General features: G+C 36.2%; 1 protein-coding gene across 1 annotated transcript in view; it reads right to left on the bottom strand.

Moving 5' to 3' along the window:
* The window catches only part of NAV3 (neuron navigator 3), an 821,282-nt gene that overhangs the window by 579,731 nt on the left and 216,812 nt on the right, over window positions 1–24,739 (bottom strand). Inside the window, exon 2 of the mRNA XM_078449654.2 lies at window positions 9,715–10,123. Coding sequence (XP_078305780.1) covers window positions 9,715–9,786 — 72 coding nt within the window. The 5' untranslated portion in view covers window positions 9,787–10,123. The remainder of the gene's footprint in view (window positions 1–9,714; window positions 10,124–24,739) is intronic.

The raw sequence follows: 24,739 nt of genomic DNA, 5'->3' as shown, positions 1-24,739 counted from the left end.
ACCATTATCTGGGTGTGCACTTAGGATATCCAAAAATAAAATAGGAATAAATAAACGAGATAGAAGAATTCCTGAAAAATTTAAATTCCAAATAACTGTGTTAACTTAGAGTCCAACACTAGCTGATGGAAACAAATACACCGTATTGGTCCAGAACCTCAGATACAGAATGTCTTAGTTTAGGCTTTTGCCAGAGTAGAACCTGAAAGAATGATTCAAGTGCAAGTAGTTAACTTAGCTGATGATGCCAGGAAATACTGGGAGAGAAGTCGGGAAGGGAGATAGGAATCAGAACACAGAAAATAAAGGGCATCTTACTCCAAGAGTGGGTAACTAAAGCTTAATCAAATAATCCAGTGAAGAAATGGGCAGAAAACATGAATAGACACTTCTCTAAAGAAGACATCCAGATGGCCAACAGGCACATGAAAAGATGCTCAATGCTGCTCCTCATCAGGAAAATACAAATCAAAACCACACTCAGATATCACCTCACGCCAGTCAGAGTGGCCAAAATGAACAAATCAGGAGACTATAGATGCTGGAGAGGATGTGGAGAAACGGGAACCCTCTTGCACTGTTGGTGGGAATGTAAACTCGTGCAGCCACTCTGGAAAACAGTGTGGAGGTTCCTCAAAAAATTAAAAAGAGACCTACCCTATGACCCAGCAGAACTGCTAGGAATTTACCCAAGGGATACAGGAGTACTGATGCACAGGGGCACTTGTACCCGAATGTTTATAGCAGCACCTTCAACAATAGCCAAATTATGGAAAGAGCCTAAATGTCCATCAACTGATGAATGGATAAAGAAATTGTGGTTTATATACACAAAGGAGTACTACGTGGCAATGAGAAAGAATGAAATCCGGTCCTTTGTAGCAACGTGGATGGAACTGGAGAGTGTGATGCTAAGTGAAATAAGCCATACAGAGAAAGACAGATACCATATGTTTTCACCCTTATGTGGATCCTGAGAAACTTAACAGGAACCCATGGGGGAGGGGAAGGAAAAAAAAAGAGAGAGGTTAGAGTGGGAGAGAGCCAAAGCATAAGAGACTCTTAAAAACTGAGAACAAACTGAGGGCTGATGGGGGGTGGGAGGGAGGGGAGGGTGGTGATGGGTATTGAAGAGGGCATCTTTTGGGATGAGCACTGGGTGTTGTATGGAAACCAACTTGACAATAAATTTCATATATTAAAAAAAAAGAAAGAAAAATGAAATACCAAAAAAAAAAAAAAAGAAAAGAAAAAAGAAATCTTGCCATTTGCAACTACGTGGATGGAACTAGAGGGTATTATGCTAAGCGAAATTAGTCAGAGAAAGACAAATATCATGTGACTTCACTCATATGAGGACTTTAAGATACAAAACAGATGAACATAAGGGAAGCAAAAAGAACACAAAACCAGGGAGGGGGACAAAACAGAAGAGACTCATAAATCTGGAGAACAAACAGAGGGTTATGGGAGGGCAGAGGGGATGGGCTAAATAGGTAAGGGGTACTAAGGAATTTACTCTTGAAATTATTGTTTCACTATATGCTCACTAACTTGGATGTAAATTAAAAATAAATAAATACAATATATTTAAAAAAAAAAAAAGCTTAGTCCCACTGAGAAGCTCTCAGGCATGATCTCTAGGGCAGTGCTTCTCCAATACTGCTGTGCATTAATAAACCACCTGGATATCTTGTTCAAATGCACATTCTGATTCAGTAGTTCTGGTGTGGGGCCTGAGACTCCGCATTTCTTATACATTTCTGATTAGAATACTGTTACTGTTCCTCAGAACATACTTCGAAGACTTGATGATTTTCTGCTTATTTCTCATAAAAATTGCCCAACTTTGCATATAAAACTGACAGAATTTCTTATGTCCGGTGCTTTTAGAACATATCATTAAATCTGCTTTGCTTCATGTAACTCTTATCCCAGGCATTTGTGTATTCACTGAATATCATGTCTGGGAGACATCTGGTCAGTCCCCATGTAGGAAAAAAACAAAAAATGCTGCCACCCTGTCCTCGTGTTATTAAATCAGATGGCTCTGCTCACCAGCAAGGAGCCTGCTGTACAAGACACAAACGAGACAAGTCATTGCACTCCCCGTATCATCCCACTCCCAGCTCATGGCATCCCACTCTGACTCTTCTCTGCTTACACATGTTCTTGCTTCCCACTCCATTCTGGTGCCAACGTGTACTCTGATTTCATGATTAATCTCAAATCTTTGACTCGTGGAAATGAGCAAGTCCCCCCCCCCGCCCCCAATTTTGATGTTCAGCACTTTTTAATGGTATTTTTATGTGCATTTATAGGTTTGTTGTCCATGTGGCTACCCCAGGGTAAGCTTTGTAGAATTCTCAGTCTACCCTTTTATAATTACCTGGAACCTCGAAGGAGGCAAGTGGACACAGGTGAACTATTGGTTTAGAATGACTGTGCTATGAGGTGCTTGGGGGGCTCAGTCTGTTAAGAATCAGACTTCAACTCAGGACATGATCTCACACTTCATGAGTTCGAGCTCCGCGTCGGGCTCTGTGCTGACAGCTCAGAGCCTGGGGCCTGCTTCAGATTCTGTGCCTCCCCCTCTCTCTGTCCCTCCCCCACTCACGCTCTGTCTCTGTCTCTCAAAAATGAACAAATGTGGGGTGCCTGAGTGGCTCAGTCGGTTAAGCGTCTGACTTCAGCTCAGGTCATGATCTCGCGGTCTGGGAGTTCGAGCCCCACATCAGGCTCTGTGCTGACAGCACAGAGACTGGAACCTGTTTCATATTCTGTGTCTCCCTCTCTCTGACCCTCCCCTGTTCATGCTCTGTCTCTCCCTGTCTCAAAAATAAATTTAAAAAACGTTAAAAAAAATTTTTTAAATAAATAAATAAACGTTAAAAAAAATTTAAAAAAATGAACATTAAAAACTTTAAAAAAAATAAAATTAAATTAAAAAATAAAATGACTGTGCTATGTTCAAAAGTATTTATTCATATGGTCAAATGGAGGAAAGTCTCAATCCTTTTAGGAACATAATTTTAAAGAGAAACTGACAATGATATGATTGGCCATTCAAAACAGGTCACACAATATTATAATATCTGCTTTAAAAAGTTGTATGTGTATGTATACACACACTAGATATAAACACATAAAAATATAATAATATATGTATTGAAAGGTAAGAGCAAGTCAGTCTATTGATATATTCCAAGTTTTTTGTATTGCATGTGGTCACATTTTTCCAATATATTTTAGATGAAAAAATTAGTTTCAGTCATTCCTTTAAGGAATGATAAAAGCCAGAATTCACATGTTAATACCAAAACAGAAAAAAGTATTTAAGAATAAACAGGAATTAAAACTTACTAAACTTTATATCTTAGTAATCATTATTATCATTGAGAACATAATTAAGGACAAGTAATAACCAAACAACAACATGTAATTTTGCCTTCAAAATGCTCAAAATGTGTATCACACCACTCAAGTATCATCCATCCATCTTGGGCCTGTTGTATCTGTTTATTCTTATGAATGCAGTCATTCATTATGCATTATGCATTATGTAATGCAGTCATTACACCTGTTGACATCTAAAATTCACCAATCAGGAAACAGAACATGGTCTAGTTTAGAACCAAGGAGCAGAACCATTAAGCATGGTATACAATATTCACTTTTATCTATTACCAATTCTTCCTGTTAGCACAAATACTGTTTACACTGAAAACGTATGTGGTCAGGACCAAAAAGGCAAGTGGCCATATAAACTTTCAGGAGAGGTCTATTTGAGGACCACCTATGATATGATAGAAGGAGCTTTAAAAGAAGTTTTATCCAAGTTCACATCTGAGAGAGAAGTTTCTAGAATCACTGCTCAGCAGAAAAAGAGCCCACCTTATCTAATTCATTCTTAGAGAACTCCAGGTAAAGTGGCTGGGAGACAGCTGTTTGCAGCAGCTTTTTTAAGACCCACAACAGGGGGGCGCCTGGGTGGCTCAGTCGGTTAAGCGTCCGACTTCAGCTCAGGTCATGATCTCTCAGTCTGTGGGTTCGAGCCCCGCATCGGGCTCTGTGCTGACAGCTCAGAGCCTGGAGCCTGCTTCCGATTCTGTGTTTCCCTCTCTCTCTGCCCCTCCCCTGCTCATGCTCTGTCTCTCTCTGTCGCAAAAAAAAAAAAAAAAAAAAAAAATTAAAAAAAAAAAAAAAGACACACAACAGGGGCAGAAATTAGGGGCAGTATCACAGAATGCCACAATTCCAGTACCAGTTTCTTTGTGAACGTGGCCTTCATATTTGTGTCTCCACATGGATTCCAGATTTATATAAGATCATTGCCGAATACCTGCTCAATGAATTTCAAAAATTAAAAATTTGGCTAATCAGCAACCAGATGACTCATCAATTTTGTTGAAACCCACAGATAATCGATTCATATTAGCAAGTCATGCTTCACATTGGATGATTAATAAATGATGTGACTTTGTTTCAGAAACCTCGTGCTCGCTTATGGACCTTTTAACGTATCTCAGACATACTAACAAAAAAGAAGTCAGGCAGATTTGTGAAAATAAAGCACCATGTAATGAGTCCATCCTTCAAGAAGATCAAAGAATGAACGAAAAGCCTAGATCTATTCTAAGCCTTCTCTAGTGACTTATCTTCATATTTTCTCTTAAGAACACAGGTTTTTAATCAGCTTCCAACATCAAAAATTTCAAGTAGTTCTCAACACCTGTGAGGATAATCACAATCAGCACACTAAAAGAAAAATAGTAAATGAAAAATTAGGCTAGATTTAAACTGATAAATTATTTTTGCTCTATAAAGCACTGGTAATCATTGTGAGCAAGGTTTTCAGTAAAATTATTGGAGTAGCCTAACGTAGTTGTCTGCAGTTATGAACCTGGACCACACTCTTCTGTTTGATGTCAACTGAAAAACAAAACTAGTCTATGGGGAGAGACACTGATGAAGCCCTCAATGGCACTTGCAGATGATGCTTTTTCTAACCCCTATCTAAACTTGATTTTAAGTCCACAACATCACTGGAGTTGCCCTTCAAATAGCAAGCTTTGTCCATATCAGCATCCCCTTTTCTATTAATTAATACAATCATTTCTCTCATTTTACATGACTTTCCACATCTCAGACTCCCATTCACTACACTCAGATTGTGTTACTTTTGAAATAATTGCCATCTCTTAAGAAGACATGATGTGTTAGAATTTATCTCGAGCTTTTTGCAAGGCAGTGTGAAAATAATGCTAATATGTAAAAGATATGATTTTAGGCAGTAAAATAATAGGACATCAATCTTAGACATTTCCATAAATGTAAATATCTCTGCATATATTCAGTAATACTCTTCATCCCTTTCTGCTTCAGAGAACAGAAAAACAAAGTTATTCCAACAGGTCACTAAATATTTATTGCATTTCATTGCCATAATTTCAAAATGTGTGTCCCTGTTACCCTTTTCAGCACAACCTAGCAAACTGTTGACTATGACAAATGTTTGTTTTAATACACAAACTATTCATGGACCAATAAAGCAGTGTCCCAGGGCTGTCTGAACTGCAAACTGCTGCAGTTGAGTGACAGTCAAACCTACTGAGCTCTGCTTTTCAGTTCTAGTTCACAATTAATTAAATAGAAGCGACGTTTGTACCTATTGGGCTTTCACTGTTCCACGGGCTTCTGCAGAAAGAATCCCACAAAGCAATAAAATTAGTGGAAAGCAATATCCCGAACTCACTGGCACAAGGAGCAAACATGGGTCAAAAGGTCAAGTTTTCAAAAATAAAACACCTCATTATGGGCATTCAGGAGCTTTGAGATGCCAGGATCATTTTCCCATCTGGGACATTCCAGAAAGAGAATGCCAAGTGCAGGATAATGGGCCAACGCTAACTGACCACTCTACTGATAAAAATCACAGGAATCAAAAAGAGAATTGAATTCCACCTACCCCTACACTAATCCAGGTTGAGTTGAGATTCTTAGAAGTATTCTCAGCTCCTATAAGATCCACATCTCTGGTTTATCCATAATGAAGAGTTCTTCAGATAGGACTTGTAGATATGATACTATGATCATACTTTATCTATGTTTTCCAGATTTAGTCAGGTGATGGGGCATTATTTTAAAGAAGCCTAAGGAGTCACACACATTTTGAAAGCTTTAATTTTGAATAATGGTATATATTTTATTTTATTTTATTTATATTTTTGTATATTGTATATACATATATATCGTATATATACTTTTGAGGAACTTGTCATTAATTTTACAGGACCAAATTTCTTAAGGAGAGACGGAAAAGGTAAAACCACCTTTCATCTTTATAGAAAGACACTTTCTTCATGAACTGGAAAGGACCAAGCATGCTATGTTTTCCAGATTTAGTCAGGTGATGGGGCATTATTTTAAAGAAGCCTAAGGAGTCACACACATTTTGAAAGCTTTAATTTTGAATAATGGTATATATTTTATTTTATTTTATTTATATTTTTGTATATTGTATATACATATATATCGTATATATACTTTTGAGGAACTTGTCATTAATTTTACAGGACCAAATTTCTTAAGGAGAGACGGAAAAGGTAAAACCACCTTTCATCTTTATAGAAAGACACTTTCTTCATGAACTGGAAAGGACCAAGCATGCTCCTGGTATAGTAAGCACTCCATAAATTACCTCTTCCCTGACATTCCCTACTCACCAGAGTCGCACACATACAAACTCATGTGCCCAGTATCCTAACGGTTTCTATTTGGAAGTAGAGCACACGAAGTACAAATTCAAACATTTTAAATCAAGAACAAAAGCCAGTGGGGTGCCTGGGTAGCTCAGTGGGTTAAGTGTCTGACTCTTGATTTCGGCTCAGTTCAGGATCTCACAGTTCATGAGATCGAGTCCCACATTGGTTTCTGCACTCACAGCATGGAGCCTGCTTGGGATTCTCTCTCCCCCTTTCTGTCCTCCCCCAAAATAAATAAAGAAAAAAAAGAACAAAAATCTAACGAGTTATTTGTAGACTGAACAAAAAAATCAGCGGGGCAGTATTCAAAATAAGAGCCTATATTGAAGTCAGTTCCACGTGTCTTGCTTTAAATATCTACCGCAGGCCACAAACACTGTGAGAAGAACACATTTTTTCAGTAGTATCAAAAAGATGCTTCACCTCTAGATTAAGTCACGAGTTGGAATAAATGTATTTTATTTCACTGTTGTGAAACACTGTGCCTGTTAAATTAATTCATCACAAAGGACTACAAACACTCGAAGTAATTGCATGAATGATTTTATAATCTCTGTTGGCAATTGTGTGGTGGCAGGGCTGTGCCCAGAGTTTAGTCTGCGAAGATTTATGATGTTACGTTTCATTTTTCTCCTCAATGCAAACTCAAAAACCTGTCATTGAGACTAGGGGTTCCTGCTGACACTTCAATCTGAATCTTAAGTCCTTATCAATTAATCGATCAACATCTGAATTTCTAGCTGACTCAATGTGAATGCTCACACAAATCGGACACCCAGGAAATCATTAGTATCCCATTTTCTGTCTTGATAATGCTCACTGAAAATGTTCATGCCTCCTCCCATCTCCCTACCGACTAGAAGGCTACAGTTGAATGGGGATCCTCTTGTCCCACACTACCACACTGGTCTTTTTAATTTTCCCACAGAGCCATGGCTCTCCATAGTTTGCCTAAACTCTATTACTATTATTTATGAGCTGAACAGTCCTTTGTGAACTGGCCTGGGAAACTAAGCCTCATTAGAGACCATTGTTTAAAGTTTCATACAAGGAATTTTCAGAATTACTTGAAGAATTCATTCCATTCTTCAGTTTGCAATCCTTTCTGTGTTTGCAGAAAGAATCTCTTATTCAGGAAAGAAAATGATAGCACCCGCAAGGGTGCTTTTCTTTCCCGCCAGAAAAGCAGGACTTCCTCCAAAAGTCAGATTTCTGTATTATTAACCACTTACCTATTACTTGCTTCCCTCTTAACCAATCTAATACAGTAAGCAAATTACCCATCATAGTTAAGGACATTAAAAAAAAATGTAGATAGAAGGGCGCCTGGGTGGCTCAGTCAACTGAGCGTCTGACTTCGGCTCAGGTCATGATCTCACAGTTCCTGAGTTTGAGCCCCCGCGTTGGGCTCTGTGCCCATAGCTCAGAGCACCTGGAGCCTGCGTATGCTGTGCCTCCCTCTTTCTCTGCCCCTCTCCCGCTTGCACTCTCTGCAAACATTGAAAAAAAAATTTTAAATAAATAAAAATTATAGATAGAGAAAAATGATAAAACCGCCCCTCCGTAGTTAAGAAATTTCAGAGCGTGGTTTAGATGGAAATTAATCTTGCCATCTATTTGGAATAACACCCTTAGTATCAGCGGAAGAAAAAAATGCTGACCACTTGAAACACCAACAACATTCTTGGTAACACACTTATTTGTGCAGAAATTTATATCCACATTGAAGTCGAAATTGACTCTAGGCATCTTGGATTTTATGCTACTTAGTATTTCCAAGACTTACTTATACTGCAGGTAAACCCAATGAATGAACCAGTTGGGCATAAATAATCCATCCATTTCTGCCCAGATTGATGCACAGCAATCACTGTAGCCCCTCTTCTAGTGGCACTAGTCAAAACGTCAGAACAAATTAACAAGCTATTGTCTACATGGCCTCTTCGAAACTTCCTACCTCCAAAACTGCAAAAGAGCTAGTTGTCTCCTGGGAGTACAAAAGGACTAGCCAACAAATTTCTAAGACAGATGTAAACACAAACTTTAATCATGCCCTTAGATCCAGTTGTAACTAAAAATATCCTTTCTATTATCATTATTCCTTGATTTCGTGACTTAGCCACTGGGTCCCCACACACCTCTCCTATACTAATGGAATCAATGAAAGCACCACAAAAGACAATATATTTTATTAAGACTGGGATTTCTCTCCTGGTACCATCTTTGACCCTTCTAGTAAGTACTCTCTGGATGATATAGCAGTTTAGCAGGTAAGAATTTCTAAGAAGGTAGAAAAATGAGGTTTAAGTGCAAACCTCACAGCATTGAATTCCCAGCTTCTCACTCAGAACCTCTCTAACCCCATTTAAAAATAAATATTAGCACAGCACTATTTTGATATTTTCCATTAGTTCCTTTGACATCACACATGAAGAGTCAAACCAAAGCTCACAGCTTCCTCATGACTCTCTTTCCAGGCCAGCTGTAAAAATGAGAAGGCTTAAGTTGATGTGCCCCAAGGACATGAAATCGGAGAATTTCAAATGCCAACTACACCTTCTATTGGCAGCAAGGCAGGTGTTCTCTTTTAGGAGTGCTCTAACTTGCTCCATTACTCTAGCAATGCCCCATGACTCATACCTAATCCTGGATCTCAGAAAACTGTTCCACGAGGTCAGGCCAGCAGGTCACTAGAACACAGTCAAGAGTGAGAGAACACCACAGAATCCTTTGCCAACCTATTGGATGGATGAATTCAGAAGATTTCAGAAATAAAACCACCAACTGGTAATGAGATCCAGGCCCAAAGCTATACATGGCTATATGGAGGGATTTATTTCCATGAAATAGTATGTTATTTTATCTCCTAAACCACATTCATTTGCAATTCAGAAAATTCTCGCTAAGCATAAATAAAAAGGACGAAGCAAAAAGAAATGTATTGCATTACCTTCTTCTGATCTTCTAGCTTGTGACTCACTGGATTCTTCCCATGTCTGCTCATCTCTGAAGAGACATCCATCACAGTGGGTTCTTGCTTTTCAAAATGGAATCTCTTCAAATAGGCAGCAACCTAATCCAAGATGCAATCACCAGGAAAACACCGGCATGCCACATTTCCCATCACACACTGTCTCCGAACTTCCTCAACTCCAAGGAGTGATTAAAAAGTCCATTTATTGAATGGAAAAGATGAATTTTGCAATGTACTCCCAGGACTTTCCAAATCAGCATATCGTTTTTAAATGTTGATGTCTCAAAAAGCAAAATATTCATCCAGGAATTTTAACTCCAACTGCTATCTTTTTCTTTCTTCACAGTTTTCCATTTTAATAAATAATTACACAGTTCCCCTTAACCTGTGATTAAAAAAAAAAAGTACACAGTTAATTCTCACCCCCGTCATTTGCAGTATAATTAATGAAAAATTACCTAAAATGTGCAATTTAGAAAAACAATGTAGGCATGGATTATATTTCACATAAAAGCAATAGCTGGTGAAAGGCATTATTCTTTACCCCTCTGGCCTTTAAAATACCAATTCCAACCTGACTCAAAGCAGAATATTAAAACTAGGGATTCACAGCACATCAAAGCTAAAAGTCAATAGGGAATACATATACATTCATCAAACATGCGTATATGCTCCATGGATCCACTCATTAATTTCAGTATTCACAGAACTAAAGAATTTAAAACGAGCCCAATATACTTAGACATGATGTTAGACTGACAGTTCTCATAAATAACTTAAATTTCAAAATGAATTTATAAAGTTGTTATTATTACTCTATTTTAAGATGAGGAGACTGAGATGGTAAGCAAATTTTTTAAGTCTAGTAAGTAGCAACAGGACTAGAATTAGAATTCAGATAACTTTGAACCCAAACCCATTCTTTTTTTAATTTTTTAAGTTTTTTATTTTAGAGAGCAAGAGAGAGCATGTGAGTGGGGGCAGAGGAAGACAGAGAGAGAGAGAGAGAGAGAGAGAGAGAGAGGCAGAGACAGAGACAGAGACAGAGACAGAGACAGAATCTTAAGCAGGCTCCACACTCAGCAGGGAGTTCAACTTGGAGCTCAATCCCACGACCCTGGGATCATGACCTGGGCTGAAATCAAGAGTCAGACACTCAATCGACTGAGCCAGCCAAATGTCCCACAAAACCCATTCTTTGTCCTAGACATAGATGTCTCAATTCATATTATATATTTTGTCCACAAGCATACCATAAATTAGTTTTTCAGGTGCCTTGCTGAATTATGAATGCACAATTTTCTCCTTTAAAAAGTCATATAAGCCAGTGGTTTCCAAACCCTGCTAGAAAATGAAATAATCTGGAAATAATCTTAATTACACAGATTTATTGGGTCCACCCAACACGACTAATGTAGAAGCTATAAAGGAGTGCTCGGAAATGTGCATTTTTTTATTCATTTCCTTGAAACACTCCTGATGTAGGAAACCACTGAGGAATTGAGACCTCCCACTACTGTAGGGCTTCCCAAACTTGTCTCCATTTTGGAGTCATAGGGAAGCTTCAAAAATTACTGATTCTTATGTCCCATCCCCAAAGACTCTTATTTAGTCTGTATATGGCCTGAGTCTTCAAACCACTGCCCTAATGTATAAAATCCCTTAACATAATTGACCAACCACTGCCTAAGTACATTACACAAGAGAAAACAGTTATCTTGGGAGGCAGCTCCTTCCATATGGAAGCAGTCTTTAAATTTCTGGCCTTGAAATAAGTCTTCCTAATTTGGAGATCAATTCTGCATTCCTAAATACTTCTGTATATTTGTGGTTATTTATATCCTTGTAGTCATCAATGTACACAAAACATTTTTAATTTCCCCTTGTATCTGACAAGTCTTCAAGTAGCACCTTAGCCAGGTTAACCATCCCTACACCTTCACCAATTCCCCATCACCCTGGTTATTTACTTAAGAGGTTCACTTTTTACATGACTCATTAACTACACTATCAAGAGCTGAGCACCAGGGTTCGGCATGATGTATTCCTTTTAAGAACCTCACTGCCAGGTCCCACAAAACATGCCAGGCCAAGCATAAAATAAATGATAAACTAAATAGATACTGTCTGAAAAATCAGCTCCTGACTGCCTTTTGTACCTTTCCATACAGTTTCCTGTCTAGCCATTATTTCCCCAAGTCTTGTTCCTTCCTCAAGTCCTCTGATGTGCTGCAGAGGTATACCTAGTTTATGTACTAATGGGAATGTTACCAGCAAAGAAAACAGCATGGGCCAAGGCTGGGACATGAGAGAACACATGGCCCATATGAGCTCAGAGTAATTCGATGAGGAGTCACTGAAATTTCTTAAGAAGAAATGAAGCATAATAGAATTTGTGGTTTTAAAAGTTCATCTTACCTGCAATAAGCAAGATAGATGGGAGGGAACAAAACCTGTGACAGAAAAACCTTATAGATACTGCTTCAACAATCAAATAAAGAGACAGTAGCATCCTGAACTAGTGCAGGAGCTGATGAAATGGAAAGAATGACAAAACTAAGTAATATGATATTTTAAAGGTACAGTTGATGGAAATGGTACCTGATTAGACATGAGTGTGGGTGTGTGATGTAAGGATGCATTATTCCTATTAGCACAGGAAGGATAATATCATTATCTAAAACAGCAAATCCCCCAAGAGAAGCACTTTGGATGGAAGAAGATAAAATGACTTGTAAAGCACACAAAAGATGCTTGCTAAAATCCGGAAAATTACAAGCCAATCTCACCGATGGACACAGGAGCAAAATTCCTAAAGGAACATGAACTGAATCCAACAATGTACAAGATGGATCATACACCAATTCCAAGTTGGTCCTATGCCAGAAATAAAGATTGGTTTAAGGTTTGAAAATGAATCCGTATAATTCAGATTAATGAAATAAGGAAGAAAAATGATATGCCCATCTCTATTGGTGCAGAAATATAATTTGACAAATTAAACACTGATTCATCACGCAAACACACACACACACACACACACATACACACACCATACACACACACCCTTGGCAAAGGAGGACTAGAAAAGGATTTCTATAATCTTCCTTTATCTGATAAAGTGTATTCACAAAATATCTATAGTAAACATCATACTTGTAAAAAATTAAAGACTTTCCATCTGCTCAGGGACAGCACATAAATAACTACCAATGTAAAGTATCTACAATATTGTAAATATTGTACTTAAAGTCCTACCATGCAGTGATACAAGAAAGTATGAGAGAAAGAAAAAGGGAAGGAGAGGGATACAGGCATGCAGTGAAAGCACTGGAAAGGAAGAAATATAACTTTTATTTGGAAATGTTATGATGATGTATACAGAAAATATCAAAGCATCAAGAGTTAAATTACTAGAATTAATAGAGTTTGCAAATTTCCTGGATACAAAATCAATGCATAACATCCCTTTATATTCCTTTATAACGGCAACAAATATTCAAAAAGATGAAATTTTAAGAAGATACTATTTACAGTGGAATTAAAAATATCAAATATCTTGGAGTAGATCTCATAAAAGATGGTTGAAAACTTTATAATAAAGCAATAAAACATCAAAAAATCAAAATATAAATAGAGCACTATGCTATATTCATGGACTGTAAGATTTAATACTGCAGAAATGCCAATTCATGCCTAAAAAATTTGTAGACACAGTCCATTACCAAACAAAATTCCCGGTTTTGTTTTTATAGCATCAGAAGATGCTTCTAAAATGTATATGGGAAAGCAAAATACCAGGAAAATCCAAGACATTATGAAGAACAAGTTTCAACTATCTGCTCTGCCAAATGTTGAGAAATATAAACCAACAGTAAACACAATGGGATATAACTGATACAAGGATAGACAAGTTAACCAATGGATTCAGAAGCCCAGAAACAAACTCTTAACACATATGGGTCACTTGATTCAGTGCAAAGGTAGGATTGCAAAGTGAAAGGAAGACGTTTTCTCAATAGAGTTCTGGCTCGATTAGACATTCATGTGGGTACAAAGTGAAATTTGACCTCTGCTTCACATCAATAATCAATTCCAGGTGGACTGTACATATACCTGTGACAAGATAATAATGCCTCTGCAAGAATATATTAATGATCTGAAGGAAGAGAAACAAGAGGTCATAAGCACTAAACCTAAAGAAAACATGGTAGCTAAGATAATATTAAAATCAAGAACTTTTATTCATCAGATTACACCAATAAGAAAATATAAACCCAGAGTAGGAAAAGGTACTTGTTATACATATAACTACATATAAAAACATTTAAAAATTAAGAAAAGACAAAAAAAAACAGACAAAAATATTTGAATAGGTGCTCCAAAAAGAGAAAAGTAACAGACATGGAGAACAGATTAGTGGTGGGGAGAAGGATGGGGAGAAGGATGTGTGATGTGAGGAAGCCCTATATTAATAGAATAATTCTATCTTGATTGTGGAGGTGGTTACATGAATCTACACATGCAATAAATGTATATACATACACAAAAGAGTGCAAAGCTGGTGAAATATGAATACGTTCTTATAATTGTACCAGTGTCAATTTACTGGCTTTGATACGTGCTATAGTTACACACAGTGTTATCAACTAGAGAAACTAGGTACAGAAATAAAACTTCCCTGTACTTTTTTCCCCCACTCCTTATGAATTTGAAATTATTTAAAAATAAAAAGTGAGAAGAAAAGAGGATGCACAAATGCCAACAAGCATGAAAAAGTAAACACCCTCATTTATATTAGGAAAATGCTAGTGTAAACCAAGGTCTATAATTTTCAAAAATGGCAATACCCTCAACAAAGGTTTAGAAGAAACATACCTCAACATAATAAAGGCCATATATGAAAAACCCACAGCTAATGTCATACTGAATGGTGAAAAACTTAAAGGTTTTCTCCTAAAACTAGGAACAAGACACTCTCACCACTTTTATTCAACATAGTACTGGAATTCCGAGCCACAGAGTAAGACAAAAAAAAAAAAAGAATAAAAGACATCTGAATTATCACAAAGAAGTAAAACTTTCACTATTTGCAATTGGCATGATACTAAATACAGAAAAACCTAACAATACCAACAACAAAATACTATCAGAACTGATAAATGGATTGAGTAAGGTCCAGGATACAAAATCAATGTACAGAAATTCATTGCATTTCTATACGCCAATAATGAAACAACAGAAAGAGAAATTAAGAAAACAACCCCATTTACAATGGCACCAAAAATAATAAAATACCTAGGAATAAACTTAACCAAGGAGGTGAAAGACCTGTACTCTGAAAACTATAAAACACTGATGATGTAAGAAATTGAGGATCACACAAATGAAAGATATTCCATGCTCATGGATTAGGAGAACAAATATTGTTAAAATGGTAACAGTACCCAAAGCAATCTACACATTTCATGCAATCCCTATCAAAATATCAATAGCATTTTTCACATAACTAGAACAAGTAACACTAAAATTTGTTTGGAACCACAAAAGACCCAAATAGCCAAAACAATGTTGAAAAAGAAAAACAAAGCTGAAAGTATCACAATTTCAAGATAAACTACAAAGCTGTAGCTATCAAAACAGTATAGTACTGGCACATAAAAGAGACACACACATGAACAGAACCCAGAAACACCCCGTGATTCTATGATCAATTAACCTTCAACAAAAAAAGGTAAGAAAATGCAATAGGGAAAAAAGTCTCTTCAACAAATCGTGTTGGTAAAACTGGACAGCTACACGGAAAAGAGTGAAACCGGACCACTTTCTCCCGCCATACCCAAAAATAAACTCAAAATGGATCAAAGACCTAAATTTGAGACCTGAAACCATAAAATCCTAGAAGAGAACACAGGCAGTAATTTCGCTGACATCGACTGTAGCAACATTTTTCTAGATCCGTCTCCTGAGGCAAGGGAAATAAAAGCAAAAATAAACTATTGGGACCACAACAAAATAAAAATCTCTGTGCAGCCAAGTAAACCATTAACAAAACTAAAAGGCAACCAACTGAATGGGAGAAGATATTTGTAAATGACATATCCAATGAAGACCTAGTATCCAAAACACATAAAGACCCACACATCCCAACACTAAAAACAAAAACAAACAAAAAACCCACAAATAATCCAATTAAAAATAAGCAGATGACATAAACAGACATTTCTCCAAAGAAGACTTACAGATGGCCAACAGGCATATGGAAAGATACTCAATATCGCTTACCAGCAGGGAAATGCGAATCAAAATTACAATGAGAAATCACCTCACACCTGTCAAAACGGCTAAAACCAAAAACACAACAACAAGCATCAGCAAGGATGTGGGGAAAAAGTAACTTTCATGCATTGTTGGTATGAATGCAAACTGCTGCAGCCACCATGGAAAATAGTATGGAGGTTCCTCAAAAAATTAAAATAGAACTACTATACACTACTGGGTACTTTTTTTAATTTTTTAAAAATCTTTATTTATTTTTGAGAGAGAGAGTGAGAGATTGTGTGAATGGGGGAGGGGCAGAGAGACAGAGGGAGACACAGGATCTGAGGCAGGCTCCAGGCTCTGAGCTGTCAGCACAGAGCTGAACATGGGGCTCAAAGTCACGAACCGTGAGATCATGATCTGAGCTGAAGTCAGACACCCAACCAACTGAGCCACCCAGGCGTCCCAACACTACCGGGTATTTATCCAAAGAATATAAAAATACTAATTCAAAAAGATACATGCACGCCGATGTTTACAGCAGTATTATCTACAATAGCCAAATTATGGAAGTAACCCTAGTGTTCATCAATAGATGAATGGATAAAGACGAGGTGGGGTGTATGTGTGTGTGTGTGTGTGTATAAATATTCCATGGTGTGTCACACACACACACACACACACACACACACACACACACACAATGAAACATTATTTAACCATGAACAATGAAATCTTGCCATTTGCAACAACATGGATGGAGCTAGAAAGTCTAATGCTAAGCGGTATAAGTAAGCCAGAGGAAGACAAATGTCCTATGATTTCATTCTTAGGGGGAATTTAAGAAACAAACAAAGGAAAAAAGAGAGAGAGACAAACCATGGAACAGACTCTTAACTACAGAAAACAAACTGATGGTTACCAAAGGGGAGGTGGGGGAGGGAATGGGTGAAATAGGTGAAAGGGATTAAGAGTACACTTATCATGATGAGCACTGAGTCATATATAGAATTGTTGTATCACTATATTGTACACCTGAAACTAATATAACATCATATGTTAATTATACTGGAATTGAAACTCAAAACTTAGAAAAAATGTTTTAAAATGACAATACCAACTACTGGCAAAGACATGGAAAAACAAGAACATAAATATGCTGGCCAAAATATAAATTTGTACAGTAATTTCATACACACACACTCAAAAATGGCAACAATTTTTTTTTACCAAAAATTGTTAATTGCAAATCTAACAAGTTTGAAGATACACATACAGTATGGCCCAGCAGTAATACTCCTAGACTTGTAGTTTTCAAAACTGTACACATAGTGCATGAAGAGAAATGTGCAGGACAGTTCCTTCAGAATGGCCAAAAATATGGAAAGAATACAAAAGTCCAACATTACAATGGGTAAGTAATTTGTGGCACTTTTATACAAGAGATAAACATACATTAAATAAAATGAGAAAACTAGAGACACTTATCAATATAAATATCAAAAATTTTAAGAATTCAAAGTCCAAAAGAATATATACTGCATGATTCCATTCACAGAAGTTCAAAAAATTCGTAAAACTCAACTATGGGGTTAGAAGTCAGGATAGTGGTTACCTTTGGTGAGGGGGATAAAAAGGGTTTTGACTGGAATTTAACTGGAGTTGCTATTAGTGTTCCATTTTGTGACTTGAGGGTGCACTACATGGATGCTACCTTTGTAACAATTCAGTGAGCTGTAAATTTACATTCTGTGCAGTTTTCTTGATGTCTAGTATGTTTGGGGAGAAAAAAAGTACACTAAGAAAAAAATTCAGATACATCCTGTCTTTAGTATTCCCTTTAACAGTGCTCCGAATAAGGAACAAATAAGTATCCTAGACTCATGGAACCTGTTATTAGTGGGCATCACTCTTTTTTAAGGTTATGACCAACTGTTTGATTATGGCATAAAATTTTGCCTGAGAACAACGTCAACCTTACAAATACATGGTCTATCAAGTGTCAGGAAATGTATTCATCTCTAGACTTCCAACATATCTCCCATTTTCCTTAATGACTTATTATAGCCTATTGACCATACTTGTTATGCACATTTCTTGAAATTGATATGAAATAATACTGCCAAAGCATCACGAATGCTCTACATTATTCAAATTTATCCACCTTAGCTAGTATCTTCCTTATAGCACTAAAGACATATGAAAGGCACATAGCACTGAGTGCCTAATATGCACTCAGCACAGTCAACTTTCAAATTCATCCCTTGTCTTTATGGAAATTACAGTTCAGTAAGGAGTCAGGTATAAATAAAACTAATGAGTATCAGCATACTCTTCAATTTAGTCCAACATCAACACTTTAGAATACTGATGATTTCATATCAAGGATAAAAGTCAATTTCATGTGGATAGAATTAATTAATGGAATACTGTACAAATAAAAATTAATTTTAATATGGCTTTGATTCATTTTAAATGCATAAAGAATATAATATGACCTCTTACTTTTGTGGAATAAAAAACATTTATTAAAAAATTCTAAAGGAGTGGAGAGAAAAAGAGTGAATTTATGTATATTAAAATGATTCAAAAAGGTTATTCTCTTATATGAAGTTAATGGTCAATATATCATACTAATTCTTTGCCATTCTTACTCAATATAACTCAGTGGTTGGATTCGGTAGTGAAATCAAGTCTCTTAATGCCTAAATATAAATAGTTTTATTTTTCTAGAGAACCTATGAGGTTTCCGTATTGTCCGGAGCAACCGATGTATGTTCCCTGCAGCTGATGAGACAAAGAAGTCCAGTACCTAAGCAAGGTAAAGGTACCTGTGGCAGCAGGCTAGAATAATCATCTGAGAAGTAAACTAAAGTCTTCTCTGATCGTAGATCTAAGATGTACAAATCTTAGAGACAAGATAATGGAATTTGTGGTAGGAATGTTTGCCTGAATTTTTTTATAAAAGGGGCTCTGCTTGAAAGAATAATTTGCCACGTGAGTGATTCCTCCAAGAGGAAGCTCTAGGCACCACTGGGGAAAGAAACTGAGGAGAGATGTGATTACTCAGGTCAAGGGAGGGAAGATCAAAGGTACCCTACAGTGAAATCTTCAAATATCTCAGGCAAATAACAATGAGTCAGTTTAAATATCCCCCCAGCCTAGAGAATGAAGCCACCTTACCACAGGATCAGCCAATAAGAAAATGTCTCTCTGTACCTCTCCTCTTCCCCATTTCCTACAGAGACCCTATTGAGCCTGGAGGTGGTGAACAAAGGTCCTTTCCAAACAGCAGGAATGTAGTAGTAAGAAGCACTTGTAGTCAGTCTTGGTTTGGGTCAAGAGGAAAAAGCTTTGAAGAAACATATGTTTATAAACATATTGGAATAAATAGTGTAAATTGTAAGGTGAAGTTTTGTGACATAAAGTGATAAGAAACAACTGAAATTTGCATCGAGGGACAGAAAAACAATTGATTCTGCTAAGGAGTCTGAAGACACAGGAGAGGACTTTGGAACAGAGATGTAGATTTAGGAACCACTGGTCTACAGAGGAGATGATGCATACACGTTACAGTAAAGAAAAAAGCACCAAAGAAAGAACTCCAGGGAGAGGATCCAAATTGCCAAATACTGCCAAAATTAACCCAATCACACCACTTAATTAAAATCTTCAATGCTTCCCTACCATCTAAAGCCAAAAAATAATAATAAAAATAAAAATTCCTTAGCATGTCATTCAAAACTTTTCCCATCATGATCCCTTTTTAACTTTCTAATTTCAAGGGTGTCTGGATGGCTCAGTCAGTTGAGTGTCCAACTCCTGATTTCAGCTCAGGTCATGATCCCAGGGTCGTGTGATTGAACCCCTCATCGGGCTCTGCACTGAGCATGTGGCCTGCTTGGGATTCTCTCTCTTTCCCTCTCTGTCCCTCTCCTGCTTCCTCTCTCTCTCTCTCTCTCTCTCTCTCTCTCTCTCTCAAATAAAAATGAAATTGACTTTCTAATTTAATATATTAACACTTCTCAGGTTCTACATTTTGTTGTGGTTATATCATAAAACTAGAGTCCTGAGGACAAAATGCCATTTCATACCTTTAGCACTAACATATCTATACGTGCTACACAATCCACTTTGTCAGACTTCTATTTATCCTTAAAAATTTTACTCAAGTCTATGTCTTCAGAAGGTTTCACTCTGTGCCCCCAAGTCCACTGCAAACAAGTCAGGCACTTTTTCCCCTATGTTCTAGGAAGCATTAAATACTTCCCCCTGCTCTCACACATCCCTAATTACTTGTCCCCACTAGATTGTCAGCCCCGATATACTTTCTTAGAATCCCCAAGTTATAACACAACACCTGGAAGCTGCTCACCATTCATTAAAGGATTCATGTGATTCTGAAGAAAACATATGACATGCATACACACATACACACATATTCTACCAATCTCTTATAAACCTAAAAAGGTTATTCCAAAATTGTCTCATCCTATGAAAAAACCTATGTATCACATAGAAGGAACAGTAAGCCCTTTCTGAATTTATGTTAGCCATACTCTTTTTTACTGAGGTTATCACATGCATACAATAAGTCACAAAAATCTTAATTGTAGAGCATATGATATACTGAGTTAATCACCACCTATATGAAGATAGAGAAAATTTCCAGAACTCCAAAAGACCCCTTTATTCCTCCCTCCCTTAATAGGTAACAACTACTCTGTTTTATTACTGTGGATTTATTTGGTCTTAAATTATCATATTAAGTGGAATTATACAGCATGTACCTGTACGTTTTTTCCTTTTTTTTTTTTTCAACATTAAATCTGGAAGATCCATCTGTGTAATTTTAAGTAGCACTAGGTAACTCATTCTTTTGCTCTATGGAGGGGATGGTTTCCTTACAGATCCCAATTCATGTAACTGACCAAAATAAAGCCCAATTCTATAGGGGGATTTTTAACTATCTTAAACTCAATATCCTAATTCGGGATTTCTGGAGTCTTCACTTTTACAAATAGAAAAATAAGAAAGTTTGCTTTATTTCACATATTTTTCCCAGGCTCTGGGACCTCTATTCAAGTCCAAGAGAATGAAAAAGAATCAACAGTTCCCGTGCCAGACTACCGAAGAAGTAACAAATCACAGATCCAGAAACCATTCAAAAATGACTAGAAATTGCTTTTGGAATTTTAAGTATTAGAGGTGAATGGTCATTGTTTGCTCTTTAAATTCTGGTATTGAATTGTTGAATATTCTTTACATAGCTAAATCAGTAGATCTAAAGTGTAAAGAAGAGGATCCAGGCCCAAAGAAAAGGATGGATCCTATAACCCTTCAGGGTAAGAAGTTGTTCCAGCAGAAGAAGATGTTGGGGTCAGAAGTTCTCCTTGCCCTTCTGCTAATGTGTCCCAGATCAAAGACTCCAGTGTTACATATACTAAAGGAATCCAGCACTATAAAAACAGAAACCTATTGGAACAATATGACTCACAAAAAATGTTAATTTTTTGATAAACATCAATTCCCATTCATGATTAAAATATAAAAAGAAAATATAAAATAGAAAGAAATAGCTCTAACAGAGAATATCATACTTAATGATGAACTATAAGAAGAACACATAGAATACTATTTATATGAAGTTTAAAATTATTACTAGGTAGTATTTATAAATACAGATAAATATAGTAAAAGTAATTTCATATATTAAATGATAAACCTCTCCAAGTTGCCTGCAGCAATTTCTTACTCAACACGTCTCTAGAGGCAAGAGAAACAAAAGCGAAAATGAACTATTGGGACCTCATCAAAATAAAAAGCTTCTGCACAGTGAAGGAAACAATCAGCAAAACTAAAAGGCAACCGACAGGCTGGGAGAAGATATTTGCAAATGACATATCAGATAAAGGGTTAGTATCCAAAATCTACAAAGATCTTATCAAACTCAACACCCAAAAAACAAATAATCCAGTGACAAAATGGGCAAAAGACATGAATAGACACTTCTCCAAGGAAGACATCCAGATGGCCAACTGACACATGAAAAAATGCTCAACATCACTCATCATCAGGGAAATATAAATCAAAACCACCATGAGGTACCACCTTACACCTGTCAGAACGGCTAACATGAACAACTCAGGCAACAACAGATGTTGCAAGGATGCGGAGAAAGAGGATCTCTTTTGCCTTGTTGGTGGGAATGCAAGCTGGTGCAGCCACTCTGGAAAACAGTATGGAGGTTCTCAAAAAACTAAAAATAGAACTACCCTACGACCCAGCAATTGCACTACTAGGTATTTATCCAAGGGATACAGGTGTGCTGTTTCGAAGGGACATATGCACCCCCATGTTTATAGCAGCACTATCAACAATAGCCAAAGTATGGAAAGAGCCCAAATGTCCATCGATGGATGAATGGATAAAGATGATGTGGTATGTGTGTGTGTATATATATATATATATATATATATATATATATATATACACATACATACATACACACACATACATACAATGGAGTATATTACTCAGCAATCAAAAAGAATGAAATCTTGCCATTTGCAACTACATGGATGGAACTGGAGGGTATTATGCTAAGTGAAATTAGTCAGAGAAAGACAAAAATCATATGACTTCACTCATATGAGGACTTTAAGAGAAAAAACAGATGAACATAAGGGAAGGGAAACAAAAATAATATGAAAACAGAGAGGGGGACAAAACAAAAGAGACTCATAAATACGGAGAACAAACTGAGGGTTGCTGGAGGGGGGGTAGGACGGGGGGATGGGCTAAATGGGTAAGGGGCAGTACAGAATCTACTGAAATCATTGCTTCTCTATATACTAATTTGGATGTAAATTTAAAAAAAAAATAAAGTTAAATTACAAAGTTAAAAAAAATAAAATAAAGATAAAAAAATAAGATAAAGATGCCTGCTACCATCATTTCAATAAACTGCTATATTATAGGCACTTATTGCCATCGTATGGCAAAAAAAAATCAATAAATATAAGGATAAGAAAGGAGGAAAAAAGTTTGCATATAATATTGACTACAAAGAGCAATTAAGAAAAATTATAAACAAATCATTTACACTAAACAAGATTATGATTCATAATGCACCAGCAAAAAAAAAAAAAAAAAAAACTTTAGATCAGCAACAATAAAAACAGTGACAGAAAATATAATTTCAAAACAAATTCCGTTAGTAAGAAAAACATACGATACAATGTCCTCAGAGAAACAAACTAGTAAACTATATTTCGATCTTTACATAGAAAATCATTTTAATTTAAAAACATGCAAACTATATAAATGGAGAGATAATACATGTTAATGTGTAGGAGGATTCAATATCATAAGGATATCAGTTGTCCTCCAATTATTCCATAACTTTATTTATTTCAGTTCCCAACCTAAATGTCAATATATAACTTTATTATGTAACTTAAAAAGCTGACGTTAACTTCATATGCAAGGACAAAGGGATAAGACTAGCCAAGACACTTTTAAAAAAAGGATGCTTTCAAAGATAACAAAATTGATAAAAAAAAAAAAAAAAAACAATGACAAAGTAAGGGACAAGGAAAGTGACAAATAAATTACTGAGATAAAATATATAGCTTAGAAATAGATACGCCCACAAATATTAACATGCAATTCAATAAAAAAGACTTTACAATTTTAAAAATGATTTTGGAAGAATTGGTTATCCACATGAGGCAAAATAAAGCTAGCATAAAAAAATTTCTTGTTTAATATATAAAAAATATAAACTCTAATAAAGAGGGTGATAAAATTGAGTAAAGCCATCTATACAACAAAAAGTGGACATAGAAAAGAAAGGCCAGGGATTGGGAAAATATATTTACAACACATATGTATATGTATGTGTGTGTGTAGAAATGAAAAACAAAATTCTTACTAAAAAACTAAAAATCAAAGAAGGCAGCCAACCCAATAGAAAAAAGAACAAAGTATATGAATACACATTCCCTACAAGAGGAAATATGGATGGCCAATACGCATGAGAAATAGAAAGTGAGAAAATACAATTTTTTTAAAAAGATGCTATGTCCCACGTCACAGATTGTTAAAACTTTTTAAATGTTACCAACCGCAACTGATGGAAAAGATGTGATGATTCTAAAACTTACATGAATTGATGGTGGGTAGGTACCTGGTGTGCTGGTTTAGTGCAAGCACTGTAGTGAGTAATGTGGCAAAATCTAATAAAATTCAACTATGCATCAATTGAATTCCTAGGGAGAAACCCATTCACTAAAAGATGTGTATAAGAATGTTCATTACAGCATCCTTGGCATTGATAATAAATTAAAAATAAACTTAATATCCAGAACCAGAAATTTAGATAAATTATAGCATATAATTGTATAAGGACATAGTCTGTAGCATTTAAAATGAATGAACCAAAGCTCTACATATCCACATAGACAAATCTTGGTAGCATACTTATGCATCAAGTAGGGAAATTATGCAGGAATAGAGCGTGATACCATTTATAAGAAATTTAAAACATATAAAGAAATACTAAATACCACTTAGAAATACATGCAAGTATGGTAAAAGCATAAAAACATGTTAAAAGTAATGAAGCCAAAATTAGAACAGCAGGTTTTTTCCTGAGGTGAAGACATGGAAATGAGGTTGGGGAGGATTAAAAAGGAAGCTTTAATAATGATGCTGTATTCATGTACTTAAAAAAAAG

This window comes from Panthera onca, chromosome B4 (assembly GCF_046562875.1).
Source record: "Panthera onca isolate mPanOnc1 chromosome B4, mPanOnc1 haplotype 2, whole genome shotgun sequence".
NCBI lineage: Eukaryota > Metazoa > Chordata > Mammalia > Carnivora > Felidae > Panthera > Panthera onca.
This window is presented reverse-complemented; position numbering and strand designations above follow the sequence as displayed.